General features: G+C 40.5%; 1 protein-coding gene across 5 annotated transcripts in view; it reads left to right on the forward strand.

Annotated features, from left to right (window-relative positions):
* Positions 1–16,761, forward strand: part of LOC120741429 (speckle type BTB/POZ protein) — a 95,143-nt gene that overhangs the window by 46,702 nt on the left and 31,680 nt on the right. For all 5 annotated transcript variants that reach the window (XM_040044355.1, XM_040044347.1, XM_040044372.1 and 2 more), the window contains 3 exons: positions 941–1,062; positions 4,667–4,818; positions 14,475–14,602. In XM_040044355.1, the coding sequence (XP_039900289.1) occupies positions 941–1,062; positions 4,667–4,818; positions 14,475–14,602 (402 nt within the window). The remainder of the gene's footprint in view (positions 1–940; positions 1,063–4,666; positions 4,819–14,474; positions 14,603–16,761) is intronic.

Here is a 16,761-nt window from a genome sequence, read left to right on the forward strand (position 1 = left end):
CATTTATAAAGTACAATCTTTGCTTTAGAATTGGCTAAGCACAGTCTGACAAATTGCTTCAAGCTTCTTCAAACATTGTTGGTTTGTTGGTAAGAGATTTTTGTTGCCTGCTTCTTATTTCTGCTCGACGCTAGAGGCTCAAGGCAAATTAGCAGTTACTACTATAATTTACACCCAGATTACTAGATAAACTGTCAGACGTTGAGCTATATTGCGGGTGAACTAGGTTCTGTGTTTTAACAAGGTGGCGATATCGCTGTTTCTGCTGCATCAATTTTGAATGTTAAAAAAAGTTCTCTACAAGGTGCGGTGTTAAATTGGAGGAGTAATTCAGCCATAAAGGTGTTCTTGAACAGTGTTACACAATATGTATCTTTTGCTTTAATCAGCCTGGTGCAGCTTTTGCTAATCTTTAATGGTGAATCTTTTTTTTTACTTTTTTGGTATTTGTGCAATATTAAATCTAGCTTGCTGATATGCTTTTTCCCTGATGGCTTCTACATTACCAGCCAAATTTTTATTTATTTATTTTTTTAAATAAAAATTGATGTCATTTTACGTGTTTTCTTTGTTTAATGGTTATCTGTTCTATGAAATTGTATTTGTTATAGTTATTGCAGTGTAGGCTTTACTAGCTCAGATAACACTTTCCTGATAAGAGCAAAGCTAGATAAAGTATGTCATTGATGATGTCTGTTTTTTCATCTCTGCTACGTCCTTGCAAAATTGTTTTTTTTTTTTGTTTTTTTTTCCGTTGCTACTTTTCCATTATCCTTTCTTCTTTCCCTTCGTTTGTTGTCAGTGTTTATTAAGATGAAAGGCAGTTTTGATGTGCGGTTTTGAAGTCCTGGCTGACCAAAGACCACTTACCCATATAGAATAGATAAATATATAAAAAAGGAGATCTGGTTTCAGCCGATCCTGTGCTTTTTCTATGCAGATCAAAGTGGTGAAGTTCTCCTACATGTGGACCATCAACAACTTCAGCTTCTGTCGTGAGGAGATGGGAGAGGTCATCAAAAGCTCCACTTTTTCCTCAGGAGCCAATGACAAACTCAAATGGTTAGTAAAGTCTCATCATTCTAGCTATCACATATAAAGTACAGCATTCCTGCTCTAAGAGTGCTTTTGGAGAATGTCCTTTCAAGAAGTCGTCTTAAGGATTTTCAACTTTCGCACCTTTGAAAGGTAGATCTACGTGATCTACGTGCTTCTACACGTGGAGTATCAATCATTGCTCTGTGCCTTTTTAACGTGTCTGTGTTTGCAGTGTTTATTAGCATATGTTTTGAAATTAAAATTAACCTTCTTGCATGACACCTTAGTATGCATGAATTGATCTGAGGTTAAACCCACATTTAAATTGGATTACTTTACTCTGAGATGAGGGGACTTTGCTCTGAGATGAGCACCCTCCTGCTTGTCGTGTTTAAAATTATAGGTTGAGTATGTGTAGCTCACACCTCCCATCTTTCCTTGAAACATCTTGGCAACTCCCCAGGAAGAACTGAGGGATGTGGAGGATGTGGCTAGGTACACAGAAAATTGCTCTATAATTCTTCGTCCGCTATTATTCACAGTCTGACCAGGGGAAAATGGATAAATGTTCGCTGAATTTTCTAGATCGTAGCTTTGGACTTTGTTTGATTCCTGCAAAGTGTGGCAAAAAATGTTCAAAGAAAAAACTGTTATGTTTAAGGTGCTACAGTGCTTATCCATCCTTGTCAAAACTAAATTTTTGAAGGCAGTAATATGATTTGATTTTGTACTAGTTTGCCCTGAAATGACTTGACAGACTTATTCCATCCGGTGTTGGAAATGTACCTAATTGCCGAGAGTGCAGCTGTACAAACCGGCTAAGTGAACAGCTACTGGGCTGACATGCTTTGACTTCCGTAGATGGCTGAACTGATGAGTACTTTTTGGATCCACATCATCAAAGATTTGTGTTAAGTATGACATGCCAGTGATTTCATTTCCACATAAGTCAGGGTCACTCATTTAGAATCTCATGCATTTATGTAGTGGCCAAAGATATTTTAGGGGGATGAAGGCAATGATTATGTCCTGGGATAAAACAATGCAGTAGTCACATTGGGTTATGTAAGTTGCTTGTTTAAATTGGATGCAAACTGTGTCATGTTAAAGAATGATGACTTAATTAGTCTTTTGTTTCCGGGTGAACGATTCTGTTATTTATTTATTTTTATTTTAACCATCTGTAGCATAACTCTTTTTCAGTTGCATCTTTTTCCAGTGCACTGCACTGCAGATCAGCCCCCCAAATTGTACAATAAAAACTAGAGACAAACATAAATGAATTAATAAGAACTTGTTAAGAATTCAGGCCAGGTTCGCTTTTCTTTTCATTTTCTTTTACCTTATAATACTTTTTAAGTAGAGCTTATTTAATTTGAAAAATGTAAGACTTACTTGGCAGCTGACTATGACGTGATGCCAGGATTATTACAGTAATTCATATAATGTCGTAAAATATTATTAAATAATTTCCAGAATTACAGTTTCCAGATGCTTAACAGTCCATATGGCCATGGTAAAGTGTTTGATGCTACTTAAACTGTAACAGGCTGTGCAACAAACAATCCATATGTTGCAAACACAAAGCTATGATTCTTTTGTGAAACTGGTTTCTGTTGCATTGCTGAGGACCCTTTTTTCCTGTGATTTATTTTAGATTTCTGATGTTTATTTATAGTTATTGCGGTTTCATATTGAAATATTAGGAAAGCTCAGACTCTTTGCTCTTTGCTCAACTACGTTGTACCACTACTGACTATAAAACTCTGCTGGATTTACCCTCATTTCAATTTGGCCGATTCCAGTCTGCTTGTGAAATTCGGCAGCGCCTGTAACACTACTTTTTCGAGGATGCTCTTGCTGTTCAGACCAATTTCACGTCTGTGAAGGATTCTAGATCTTCAACTTGCATTTGCTTTTGTGGAAGAGGAGAATCGAAAGGATCTAGATCTGACAAGTATGGCGGGTGATGAGTGATGACTGTGCTTGTGGCCAAAGTTCAGTTTGTGTGCATTGGTGTACAATTGACACGCACCACAGGTCATGAGTTTGCACTGAATGCTCTCCCTCAGGCTCCTTATTCAATTACTGCTGAAGCCCTCAACAGTCGGTCTGATCTTGGGTTAAATGTCCCCCTAAAAAACCCACCCAAAAACCCCAAACCACCCAAAAGCACAGGGGGGAAGGGAAACCCCCCAAAACAAACAAAAAAAACTAACAAAAAACGAAAATACCCCAAAGAGCTTACTGCTGATCACGGATCTCACCATGGACACTGTGTACTTCTACTGAAAATGGCTCATATTAGTAGTGACAATCCTTGACATAAAGGTTGGGTCAGCTTGACACAGAAGTCTGCACAAGTTTGAGATCAAAGGTGGAACTCCTGATGCACGCGTGTGAGGTGTTGGAACATGACTTTTCAGGTGCATTGTAATAAAAGTAGCTTCGCTGGAAGCAAAGAAGAAGACTTTGAGGGGAGATTGGGAGTAGTAGAATCAGGTGTTGTTTATTGGGTTTTTGTGAGTACAGTGAAACTTTATATTGGCTTTGCTTCCTACTTTGTTAAAAAAAATACCCTTTTAATGGCTATAGCTTCCACTTTAATGCATACCGTGGTTAATTAGTGACTAGGAAATATATTAAATCCTATGTATTTTATTTATTCACAAGTGTCATAATGTCAAAATATGTTTTTAGTTTATCTGATGAATTTATGCCGTGACAGCGCCTCTGGAGATTTGTCAGTCTTCCCAGACAGCCGCATGTCACAAGAATCGCTGCTCCTCCTGGTCAGAATCGAATCAAACATAGACACGGTGATCACCTAACAGGTCTTCATCCAAACTGTGCTTGGCATTTTACCTGCAATAACCTGCAAATTGTGACGGATCCTGATCCTTATGAGTTATAATACTGCGTTATTGCTGTTGTGGCTTTGTTTAAGTGTATGGGATCATTAACCAACCATGGCACAGCAGTGGGTTACCTCACAGTGGTATTGTCTCACTGTCCCTGAAACCATGTTACAAGTGTGAGTCTGTCTGGCTTATTGTCAGAGTAACATAATAGTGCACCAGACAGATTATAGGTTTACTTTTGAGCATCATTTCCTTTGATTACTGGAGGGTTTTGGTGACAATAGCTTTGGACATGAAGAGTAGTCTGAGACTGCTGCTAAGCAGATCTTTAGTAGCCTTAACTGCTGTGGTTTCTGTGCTTTGATGTAGTCTAAAGCTTCAATTAAATGTTGCTTTGTGAATAAGGACATTATTCGATTTTTAACAACTTGTTTGAGAATTTGTGAAATCAAGAGAAATTGCTTCATATTGGCTAAAACATAAATCGACTAAGTAATTGATTGTGTTTGATGAGGAAGACGTTTTTGTGCCATTATAAAACACATTTAAAAGCTGAAGTGGAGCATAGAAGTGACCGTTTAAAGTACATATCAGATGAAAAGTAAAAATCATTGTCAATAATTTCCAATACTTTTCATCTAAGAATAATCAGATTGTCACTTACAAATATTACAGATACTTCCAGGAACTGATACTCCCCCTTTGTCCTTTTTTTCTTCTTCTTTTTTTGGTCTCACTAGTGTGTTTCTTCCCTTTCTTTCCCCTAGGTGTTTGCGTGTGAATCCTAAAGGTCTGGATGAGGAGAGCAAAGACTATTTATCACTTTACCTCCTCTTGGTTAGCTGCCCAAAAAGTGAAGTGCGTGCCAAGTTTAAGTTTTCTATCCTCAATGCCAAGGGAGAGGAGACCAAAGCCATGGGTAAGTCAGAATCACCAGGCCCTAAACAGTGGCAGTCAGTTTTATTTATATAGCCTTATGGCTCAGTCAAAATAGGAAAACCTCCTTGGACTGGAAAAAAAAAATCGTTGATTTGTGAATGTTTTCAAATTTGGTGACTGATTTCAAGTAGGCGTGACGACCTGTTGGCTTACCAGAGATTGAGTGTGCAACATCCTCAAGTTTTAGGTGACTCCTTTTGGTCACAAGGTGATTGCACAGATCACTTTGTAGCAGAAAACCTGTCTCCAAACAGTCACAGTCTGACTCAGACTGACTGCAGCCACATTCAGACAGATTTACGAAGAGCATGGAATTCCTTTTTAATTCATAAACACAGACAGATTGCAACACATTGCAATCAATCTGAGCTAGTCTACCTGGGCACAACTCATCTGCGATGCATCTCTTTGCAATAAGACACCAGTTTTGCCAACTGGTTGCATTTTGGTTATATTCCTATAAAAGCATAGTCTGCAGTTAAATGGCCAATCTCTAGCAACTATGTCAGTATTTGTGGAGGGATTTCTGAATGAGGTTCTGGCTATACTCTCAATTTAAGTTGTTAGTGTGAATTTCTAGTGACTCAGACTGACACAGTCAAATTATTTTAAAGACACCAACTGTCTGCATGTGGATCTTAGACCCTGTCCTCGAAGCAACTATTTGAAAAGCAACAAGATTGCAAGTTCATTGCACACACTGATGAAAGAAAACATATTTATAATACAGGTGATCAAGGTGGTAACATTATGTTTTATATGAGGAGCTTTGACATGATAATAAACACATGACCCCTCCCTCACCTGCACAAGAAGTTAAGACTAACAAGCATTTAAAAATACATGGGAGTCCACAGTTTTATATTTTCTGAAATCCTAACTTGTTCTAATTGACACTGAAAAATATATTCAAATTCATTACTGAAACCTAAGCTGTCCACATAGACTTTATATTCAGCACAAAGCCAGGGATATCTCAAAGTTTAAGAGTTTCAAAATGAAAAACTCTTGTCACACCTGTGTCTTTGGGGCACTGAAATTTGTAATGTAGAAGGTGGAGAGTGTGTCTAATACCCCAAGTGTGTCTAATAACGTAAGGTATTGATAGCCATATGGGCTTGTGTAATCACTGCCGGTTGGATTCATTTCTGGTAAATATATAATTCAAAGTAGCGTGGGGCAATTTTGATTTTAATTAAAAAAGACCCAACCTTTTTAGAAGTCTTCGACAGCCTCACTCCCTGTTGATAAATTGGAAGTGAATGCACCTCCAATTCCCTTTTTTTATTTTTAATTAGGTTATGTTATGGGGAGGAAAAGCAAACTTGTGTGGAATTGAATTAGTGAGGGCCAGATGTGACCGCTTCCTGGTTATCAGGCTTTTTGGCTGCCTCCCTCTCTCCCAGTACCCTGCAGCTCACTGTACAGGAAGCATGGAGGAGGGAAGACGGGGCGGGTGGGTAGGGAGGTAGAGAGACGAGAAGAGGTGGGAGGCGGAAATGTGTTTGAATGAGAGGCATATGCAGTGAAGTTGTGTACAACACCCTGCGGTGCAGGTTGTGTAGAAAGGGAAATCATTTTTCCTGCTGAGAAACATCCCCCCCATGTGAACTTAGGTACCTCATTTGCTCACTTAGACCTTTGCCATTTTTCTCACTCACAAATTCGTTTTCTTTCTCTTTTATCCTTTTTAATTCCATCACTATTTGAAAACTAAATCTTAATTCTGAGTGGCCGACTGAAGAAGAGTTTCTCTTGTAGTGCTTATACTGGATATTAGGTATTTTGTGATCGATAGTTTAGTTTTGCATGGAGGATTTTTCTTTGGTAGAAGTAATAATTAGACTGTGGAGATGTATAATTTCAAGGCCTTACAATTTTGGTAATATTGCTCCCTTAAATCGCCAGAGAAAACCTGAATTTTGGGAATGCCAAGTGAAGTAAAAAAGAATCTTCTTTTTCTGACTCTCTTGCTCTCTTTTTGTCTCAAGGGGCTTTCTGTAATAAATGGTATGCTCCATGGTGCACACCCCATCCCATTCTTGCCATATGCCCTCCTACAATCTTCCCACATTCCCCCTGGGGAAACCTGGGCTCTCCACTGCACTTGCATTGTCAATGGAGAAAATTACCCAACTGCCAGCATATTTGTGACACTTTAGCAAGCACTGTGTCTAAGAATATGGTAGTAAAGATTGCTCTATTGGTTCTGGATCATTTAGAATCCAATTTAATCCAGGCCTCTAGGAAAAAAAAAAAAAAGTCAAATAAAAACAAATTGGCTTAATTAAGAAAGCTGAGCGGCTGTGGACTGTTTATGTGGCAGGACAGTGATTTGTCTGCCTCTATACTGTGTTCCTGTAGGGACCATATTTAATATAATAGTTATTGGGTTATATTTCTTTTAATGTGGATAGTTGAATAGAAGGAAGAAATGGTTAGAAAAACTAGTGAGAACTTAAAGTAGAGTAAGTCCAGTATCTTAACTTTGCTTCCATTTATATATATTTTTTAGCTTACTGGAGAAGTAAAGACATATTTAGATTTTCCATTTTTACAGATGTATTCATTCCCATGTTTTGGGTTTGTTTATATGGAAAATATGAATATTCCTGCAGTACATAAGAGGAGGTGTAGGATATACTATGACTGATTTGCTTGACATTATCTAATGAAACACCCGATCTGCATCAGTCAGCCCTTGAGCTTCTCACTAGAGAAGGTGTTTGGCTGTGGATCCTCTGATGGTCTGTACTTAATAATGGAGATGGATTCAAATATCAGCAGCAGACCCCCCCTCCTTTCCTACACCAGACTTGGCCACATCATTTCTCTCTCTTGCTTAATGTGCTGGTTCTCCCTCTGAGGCTACTGGGTGGATTGTAAGTTGTCTTTTGACCCCACCCCCCTCTCCCCAACACACACACACACTCCTTCCCCCCCCCCCCCTTTTGCCAGAGAAAACAGCTGCCCCCCTGCAGACTCCTGTTCTGACAGCTCAGAGAGGAGAGATGGAAAGTTCTCAACCATTGCCGCAAGCTGTTTTGTATTCAAATGGTCTCCATGTTAAATCTCCCCTACAGACAATGGTTTTGTTGTGTTGTAGCCAAAGGCTAAGTGAGCTCATGTGTGTTGGCTGTGGTCTGCTTTATATTGTAATTTAAGAATGAGAAATGTTGGTTTCATTTAACTGAAGCTGTGGATGTGAACTTGTCAGAGTCTGTTGCCCTCAGTGACTGATAGAGGCGATCAGGCATTCTGTGTGGGGGGAGTGGAGCACCGTGTAATAGAGTAGAAGTTATTGGTCAGTCTTTATATAATCAGGTTGTATTGACATTGCTAGCAAGAATGTCAATAGACAAGTTTGTGCTGACATTAGCTTATAGAGCTCGATCTTTAGTAGAGGTTAGATTTTCTTGTGTGAACAGCTGTCACATTTATATCTCTTTATGCCAGCCAATTTGAATCAGTGTGTAAATGGGAGCAACTTCTTACATTCGATTTTTCAGCTTTTTATAAAAGCTAGTAGAATGCTCATTACTGCTAACTGAAGGCAAGACTAATTGTCCTTGAACAGTCAATGCATGAAAAATGGATCAGTATAGTCTGTTGTTAATTATAAGTTGTGTTTAGTGGGGTTTTGCTAAAATTGAGTGGTAAAAAGTAAGTCCAGAAAAGTGACAGACACCAAGAGAGATGTTGACTCTGGCTGCTCTGTCAGCTGCTATTTTTCTACATGCCAGCTTGTCTTCTGGCGACCTTCTCTTTCTGTGTGCCAATCGTACCCTTGAGTTTTCTGCCTGAATATGGATGTCCTGCACACCTAAATACTCTGGCTTGGCTTCCCCTTTAGTCTTTCTCTCGCTGTCGCCAGTTTAGACATCATTTTTCTCACCTTCAGCATCACCTTAGATTCTCTTTTGGCAGGGTGAGAAATTTCAGTGGTAGTGAAATATCGAAGTGCAACTGCGGCGTTGTTAAAAACTTGACAATTATCTCCACTTGTCGCTGATTCATACTTGTTATAAGTGTGTTTTTGTTTTTTCATACAAGTTCATTATAATTTCCCCGAACATTAAGAGGTATGTGTAGCTCCACTAAATGTGTACGGATCTCTCAGCTGCACCTACCTACCCCCCTCCCTCCACCGCTGCCCTGCTCTTTTTGGTATTCTGGCAGAGTGGCTGCACTCCCACCACCTTGGCCAGCTCACTGAAAGAGTGAGCGCCAGCGATCTGACCTGCAGTTGATTCTCTGCCAGTGCAGTGTTCTGATGCCCCAGTGGAGATGATAGCATGGCATTAGCTGAGCTCAGCACACACAAAGCCGTCATCATTGGTGCCTGTATGCATGCACGCATCCACACATGCACCCACAGTCATCTCACTGTCACAGCTGAACACTGAAGAAATCACACTTCTCTTTCTCTTTTCACTGAGTCTGCTGGGGCTTCTTTCAGCATTCCCTCTCACCTCTCTTCACTTCTTCCTCTTGCCCCCCCCCCCCCATCTCTTCCTGCTGCCAGCCTTTCTCCTCACCCCCTAGATTAGCTTTAGATACTGCCACTGGGGAACTATTCACTCGTCACTGGTCTTGTTACTTACCCAAATAACACAACTTCACAAGTAGCTTCTGTGCTTTGGGGCTTCATCTGGGTCACACATGCTAGAGCCATCAGACATGTTTAAAGGACATAAGAGTGGGTGAAAGTCACTAAAGAAAGAAGATTTTACTGAGAGCCTGTGAAAGATACCTGCATTAAGTTTAATTCTTTGTCTCAGCCCAGCCACAAAAGGTACAGTGTAGCAAAAGTTTGACACAGTTTTCAAACCTGCTAGACTTTACTGGAGATACCGTTGGCTTAAAAAAACAAACCCTCAGTCGATTTTAGAGTAACTGTTCAGCTGGGAGAACAATGAATAAAGTAGCTTTGTAAAGTGCATAAATACATTTTGTGAATTGACTTTCAGTCAAGCTTATTTGTGTATCGGTTTGCATGTGGATTCCTGTCAGCTTCTTTTGCGTACACAGCCTCCAGAGGCAGAGGATTACAGTGAAGGACCCCCTGCATGAGCAGTGGTGGGAATAACTGCATATGCACTGCACTCCCCCGCCAATCCCCTCTTTGGCTGCCTGCTCTCTCAGATCCAAACAGGGGATTAGACACAGGATCTTACAGTAGCATTGACACTTCATCCTAGTGCTTCCTACTGTGAACTGTCAGCAGATCTCCTATTGGGGTTTCTATGCAAGAGTAGGCTAGAGAGGAGTTTGTTTGAAGTGGCAAGAGTATACACATTAAGTTTACACACCCTGCAGATGTATGAGCCTTAGACATGATCTTTTATGGGGTGGCTGTAGCCTTTTTCACATTTACCTCTGGACATTGTTGGGAGAGTCTGGCTGGACATGGAGCTGGAATTAGGCTTTTTAACATCAGCAAAAGAGATTCTGACTGTGGATGCAGAATACAGGATGATGATACCTACTCATGGCTCGACCGGACATCAAACATACTTTGCAGTGGGCAGTTGTGAGGGGAAAAGACAGATTTGAACAGTTGATTTTACATGCAGCTCGATTAATATTTGGAATTGTTTAGGGCTGCAACCCACGCCTAAAAAAACCAATTGTGTATCTTATAGTCAGCTGGAATCAACACGAGACTTTCACTGTGTTGTTTTACTAGGTCTCAGTGATACAGTGGTTATTTTTAGCACATTTCGTCATCTGCATTAAAAGTTAAATTTAATGTTGACTTTAAGTGGATGTAATATGCCTGGAAGTTCAACAGAAGTCTGAAATGTCAGTGATGACCTGAACCCTTTTAAAGTACTGAATAAATTAGTTGGATTGAGATTAAAAACATTTGTGAAGTTGTTTTGTAAGAACTCAAGCATAGGTGGATTCTGTTCACTATTTTCTGACTCTGTTTTTCTTAAAAATCAACATTGTATGCAATATGTCCAGGTCACTGGAAGGAGGCCCCGGGGCAGACCCACGGCACACTGGAGAGATTGTGTCTCTTGGCTTGCCTGGGTACACCTCAGTGTCCCCTCAGATAAGCTGGAGGAGGTGGATGGTCTGGGCGTTCTTGCTTAATCTGCTGCCCCTGTGACCTGTTCGCAGATAAGTTAATGAAAATGCATGGCCAGGTCTGGACAATAGATGCTGATGGTTCTCATTGTTGGTATAAAAAGCTTCACGACTTTCGCTAGGGTCAGGTTTTTATTGTCTACCAGCTGTGTCAGAGCATGCCTGAAAGAGCAAAAGCTTGAGGGTAGATCCTGGTTAGTAGTGGTGGTTTCCTACCAACAGAGTCTGATAAAGAGGTGTTGGAAGTGCCACAGGTCCACCTCTCAACTCATACAACTTAAAGTTATTTGTTAGGTTTGCCAACACTGGGCCAGATTTTATGTCTGGTTCTTTTAAACATGCTGGGGCTTCTGTGGCAAGAATTCCACAGGCTGTGCTGTGGGGTTCAAAGTGGCTGAAGAATGAGGAGAACAGAGGGATGACAATGTTGACTTTGGACCCGATCCTGAAAATAATAAGGCCTTGGATGGATGTCAAGCATGGGAAGTTTTTATAGTGACCCATGTTTCATATTGATGTTTTGAACTGGTCCGAAAGTTTGGAGCAAAATACAGCGGTCCCTCATTTAGTGCGGGAGTTCTAAAAATAACCCGTGACCGGTGAAATCTGCGAAGTAGCCAGCGTTATTTCTTTTACAATTATTATAGATATTTTAAGGCTGTAAAACTCATCACAACACACTTTATACACTTTTCTCAGACAGGCATGAACCTTTTCACACTTTCTCTCCTGTTTAAACACTCTCAAAGTTCAAACCGTCGTAGAAAAATAAGTCCAGTATTATAGAATGAAACCAAAGATCGAACCCTGTTTTCAGGTCCAGAACATGGGGAAATTGAGCAGCTGCGAGAGAATCCAACATCGATGAGGAATGAGTTGAGAAAAATTTTACTTATCTGACTGTTTTGTTTTGCTTAATGCGCCTTATAATGCAGTGTGTCTTATGGTCTGAAAAATAAGGTAAAGTCCAACTTTTTGTGCGATGGTTAGCATCTTCCTCTGCCTTTTAGATGCTACCACAGGTGCCTTTGACGTTGCAAAATGTTTCGTCTGCATTGTTGTGTTTGTTGGGGAGAAAACTTACCAACATACAGTACAACACTTTTCAGAGTCACACTGCTAGCGATCAAGGATTTATGTAAATTTGACAAGCTGAAAGCATTCTGTACTGTACAGGAGACACTGCACGGAGGAGATCGATTGACGATGGTCTACAGCCAATCAGGAGGCAGAACACAACGCAAAATTGCACAAAAAAAAAAAAAAGAAATCCGCGAAACAGCGAGACTGCAATAGGTGAACCGCGTTATAGCGAGGGTCCACTGTATTAAATGAACCAATTTCAGGACCATGGACAGTGCGTGCATTTTTCACTATATTCACATAAGCTATGCTCTAGCACATGGCTGTTTGAGTGGTCGACCATACTAAACAAATCCAGTGGGGAAAAAAATTGTACACTTGTATAGAAATAAATGTTTGTCAATCAGGCATTTCCAGTTTAAAGTGATGTAATTTATTTTTATAGAAGAATGCGAAAGAATTCAATGTTGAACTATTGTCGGCTGGTTTACAGTCCTGCCTGTCAGTTCCTGAATCCTGTGTGCATTATAACAACTCTCTACCAGACTGCAACTGTAGGCCTACAATTAACATAGATGTGTATGACCTACATTTCTATGTGTTTTTACAATTAACAAGCTGCACCTGTCCTGTTAGAAACTACCCCCAGCTAAATATCTTGTTAGTTTGTGACAATGCGCAGCTCTTGGCAGATTGGGTCATAATGAACTGAACATACTCTGACTGTGTTTGGAAAACGGTGCAAAACTAACATCTATCAAAGCAATTTGGGGGATTATACAATCTATGTGTCTATTTAGGTTCATGTAAAACACTCTTGCACTTTGCAATACCTGGTGGTATTTCATCCAATACCATCAGGGAGCGTTCTGGCTGTCCTGTGTTCGTTCTGTTGCATGATAACAAGTACATCTCCGTAGCCAGAGTCATAAAGAACTATCTTCAGTGACACGAAAAAAGAAAAGGATTCCTGTAATAGTCTCCACAGAGACTCCACCGAGCCTTCATCTCAGTATTGTGGAGTGAGTCTGGGTTACATGAAGAGGAAGAAGTCACTGAAACAATCTGAATGCACAGAAGATACTTTGAACAAACTATATGCCAATTATCTTGAAAAATTATGCACAAGTGTACCCAGGAGAATTGCTGGCAATTTGAAGGCAAAATGGGTTGTCATAACAAATATTAATAGAAGACGTAAAAAAAAGTTTATGATTTATTAAAAGAAATAATTCTCACTGCTACTGCCTAAAAACTGCGTGGCTCTAATATACTATAATGAGACTGGGGACACGTTGCTTTTATACTCTTGTCAGTATGACCAAGCATTGCACAATTTCATCTGGTAATTTGCCAATTTGTTTATCCGTATGTCCTTACTAAATTTTCTTCTTGTTTCTGCTTAGTGCCAGCACAATTCAAGCATGGATGATTACATTTTTATTGTGTCTTACAGAGCATCCTTGGAAAGATCTTAATGGGGAAGAAATGACAAGGACTTGGCAAATAAACTGATTTCTATTGACTCTCATTGTAGTGTGTGGAGCTTTTTCCTGTAGCGTCATCTAATCCTTTACAGGCGCACAAAAAACAGCCATAAAACCTTAATATATTACCGTACCGTATCATGTCATATAGTTATGTCTGTGCTTACAGGAATGGACAGTGATGGCTCCATGCACAAAAAGGGTCTGTCGCTTAAGCTCAGTAATCCCAGAACAGTGCTCAAGGAAGCATTTTCTTCTCATTAGCAAAATGGTGAATGATGTAATTTCTCCAAAGAATGGTGTCTTATTCTTCCAACAGAGCTTCAGTTACTTGCAAAATTTATGTGTTAGCGGCTGGCCTTATTCTATCTGCAATTAGCTTTAATTTGCTGTGATCTCTGTAGCTGCCGCAGTTCAAAGCCATTAATGTTTTGACCTTGTATGTGAGTATTTGTGACTGTTAGGTGACTGTAGATAGCTGTGACCGCCTCCACAGTGTGCCTGTTGTACACACAAGAACTCCACCACCTTTCCTGTGTCTTTGTAGTGCAACTGAGTGTTACAGAATCCTTCCTGCCACTGTTAGAGATAATTGGCACTCCATAAACACATGATAATTGGACTGCTTTGATCCCTGCAATTTCTCACTTCTTGGCCAAAGAGGCACAGCAGTTCTGTCTCATGTTTACCACTAGTCTTTATGTGGCAGCGAGAGGATAGAGAGAGTGAAACGGGGGAGAGAGAGAGAGAGAGAGATATTCTGTTTTCTTCTGAAGTGTTAAAAGCTCCCTGCAGGCATTACTTCCTGCATCCAGCCTCTTTTGCCATTGTTTCTCCGCTGCTTATGGCCATGACTCATAACAAACTTTCTCTTTCGCACACACATTCACACACGCAGAGCTTAATCACGTTGTGAAAGTCTTCAAGTAATCTTGTTTCTCCTTGTTTGTCCGTGTGTCTTCTTTTCCAGAGAGCCAGAGGGCGTATCGCTTTGTCCAGGGGAAGGACTGGGGTTTCAAGAAGTTCATAAGGAGGGACTTCCTGTTGGATGAGGCCAACGGTTTGCTGCCTGATGACAAACTAACTCTTTTCTGTGAGGTAAGAGGTGGAACTGTTCATTAAAACTCATGTTGTTTGTTGAACTAATTTCACTGTGTCTTCATTTTTAAGCATTCACAGTACAGGCTGCACCTCCAAAAATGAAAATCCTTATCAAAATGATTGTTCATGAAATGGGATATTTCAACATTGACATCATATTCTGAGCTGTGTTTCTATTAGTTGAGCTATTTGGATTAACCCAGAATATATCATTTTTATTAAGTCCAACCCATAATTATTCAATTTTGCTGAAATACCTACATTTCCTGTGTTTTGGTGGTTTTGCCCACAAGTGATCACAACTCCTATTTCACTGAGTTGTTTTTTGTCACTACTACTTATTCTATGTCCCTCTTAGTTAATAATGTATGTTTTTATTGGTACTACATACTCTCTGGGTTTCTCTCTTTCATCACTAACATACAAGCTGATTGTCATTCATCCTGCATGGTGGCTTGGCTCCGATTCCTCTGATCCAAATCTGGCTGCTGCTCCTCATTGAAAATTCCCTTGTTGTTTTTCAGCTGTAACACAGGGGGCAGCAGAGGTCAACTGTCCTCTCTCTCGTTCCCCTCTGCTACTCGTAATGGAGCCAGGGAGCAGAGAAGAGGTTAAACTTTCCGGATATGTTAATGCCTTACTTGTAATGCATGCACCCCATAAATGTTTAAAAAGCATGGCAGTGGCTGTTTAAAACAATTCTAATTAACCCTGCGGGTATGGAGGGGAGCATGTCTTGAAGTTTTCCCTTTTTGTAGCGGTGCAGTGTGCAAGTCTGTTTAAAGTGTTTCCAAACCGGGCTTATCGACAGAGGGGTAGGAGGGGCAGTTCTGCTTCTCCAGAGCCATGAGGGAGGGGGTAGAATTGAGAGTGTGTGTGCGTGATATTGTATACATAGTGTGTGTGTGGTTTCATCCACTCTCCTGAAAGGAAAGAGATGGGGTTGCTGGTTCAAGTCCTCGGTGGCCACTTCCTCCCCTGTAAATATCTGTTGCTGCTGTAATTAGCCAGCTCCGCTGAAGAACAAGCAGGACGGCGAAATTTATATAGCACATTTTAGAGAGGAAAAAGTGCTATATATGAAAATTAGATAAATGGAAGATGGAGACATTGGAAGTTTTCATCAGCATAACAGCAACCATTTTTTTTAAACTCTAGAAACATTTGGAGGAATGGCCTTAAGTGACCTGAGGGGCACACAGAGTTTATTTTCTCAGAGAAAGTCAGATGTGATATATAGACAGGCAGCAGTGTTTTTTAGAATCAATTCTGAAAGAAAAAAATACTGCAAAGGAGTGTGTTATTCGAGAAAAAAGGCAGTCTGGAAGTGGGGTGTTTTGTGCGGTAGTGATGAAATTGCCAATATTGAGGGGAGTGGCAGTATTTTTCACCAACATGTGTGAAGAATGGTTGGCAGAGTTAGTTACTGGGTGGAGCATAGTGGGTTGATGGTGGTAAGAAAGTGTGGACGGGTGTTTGAATCTCTTTTCCTGGTCTTTTTCCATGTGAAAGTGATGCCCAGTGTTTACTGTCAGAGACCTGGCTCCACTTTCGTCCAGATGGTCCCATCCTGCATCTGAGAGAGCCCCATCGCCCCAGAGCCCAGCCCGCTCCCTCTTCTCTCTTCTCTCATCTCTTCTCCTTCCTCTTTTCCCCCTCCATCTTATCTCTCATTCAGACCCAATCTCCTCCTCCTCTCCCTTTTCCTTTCATGTCTTGCTGCCTCCCACTTGGAGCATCACAGTTTCTTACTTTTTTTCTCCTCATTCTACCTTCACCTCTGCTTCGTATCCCTTGCCTCACCCGTCTGCTGAGCTTCTCTACTTTTACTTCCTTCCTCTTTTCCCTCCCTTAATTCTTCCTCTTTTAGTATTTCTAGTAGAGTGTCAGAGGAAAAAAGGCTATGAAAAGAAGCCAGATTAAGGTTGGAGGGGGGAACTGACTCAGCCGCTCCTCCTGACCCCCCGGTCTTTCTGTTCGGTTCAGTTGCCTCCAGAGACATTAGTAATTCAAATTTAACACAGTGAAATCTGTCTATGTCTGTCTATGTGTCATGTCAGAAAGTGCCTAAACAATAGCTGATGTGTTTTCTCTCTGTCTCTTCCTTTGTCTCCATCTCTTTTTGTCTTTCTATCCCTGCCAAACCACTGCAGACA

The sequence above is a fragment of the Simochromis diagramma genome, unplaced genomic scaffold (genome assembly GCF_900408965.1).
Source record: "Simochromis diagramma unplaced genomic scaffold, fSimDia1.1 OVJJ01000321.1, whole genome shotgun sequence".
NCBI lineage: Eukaryota > Metazoa > Chordata > Actinopteri > Cichliformes > Cichlidae > Simochromis > Simochromis diagramma.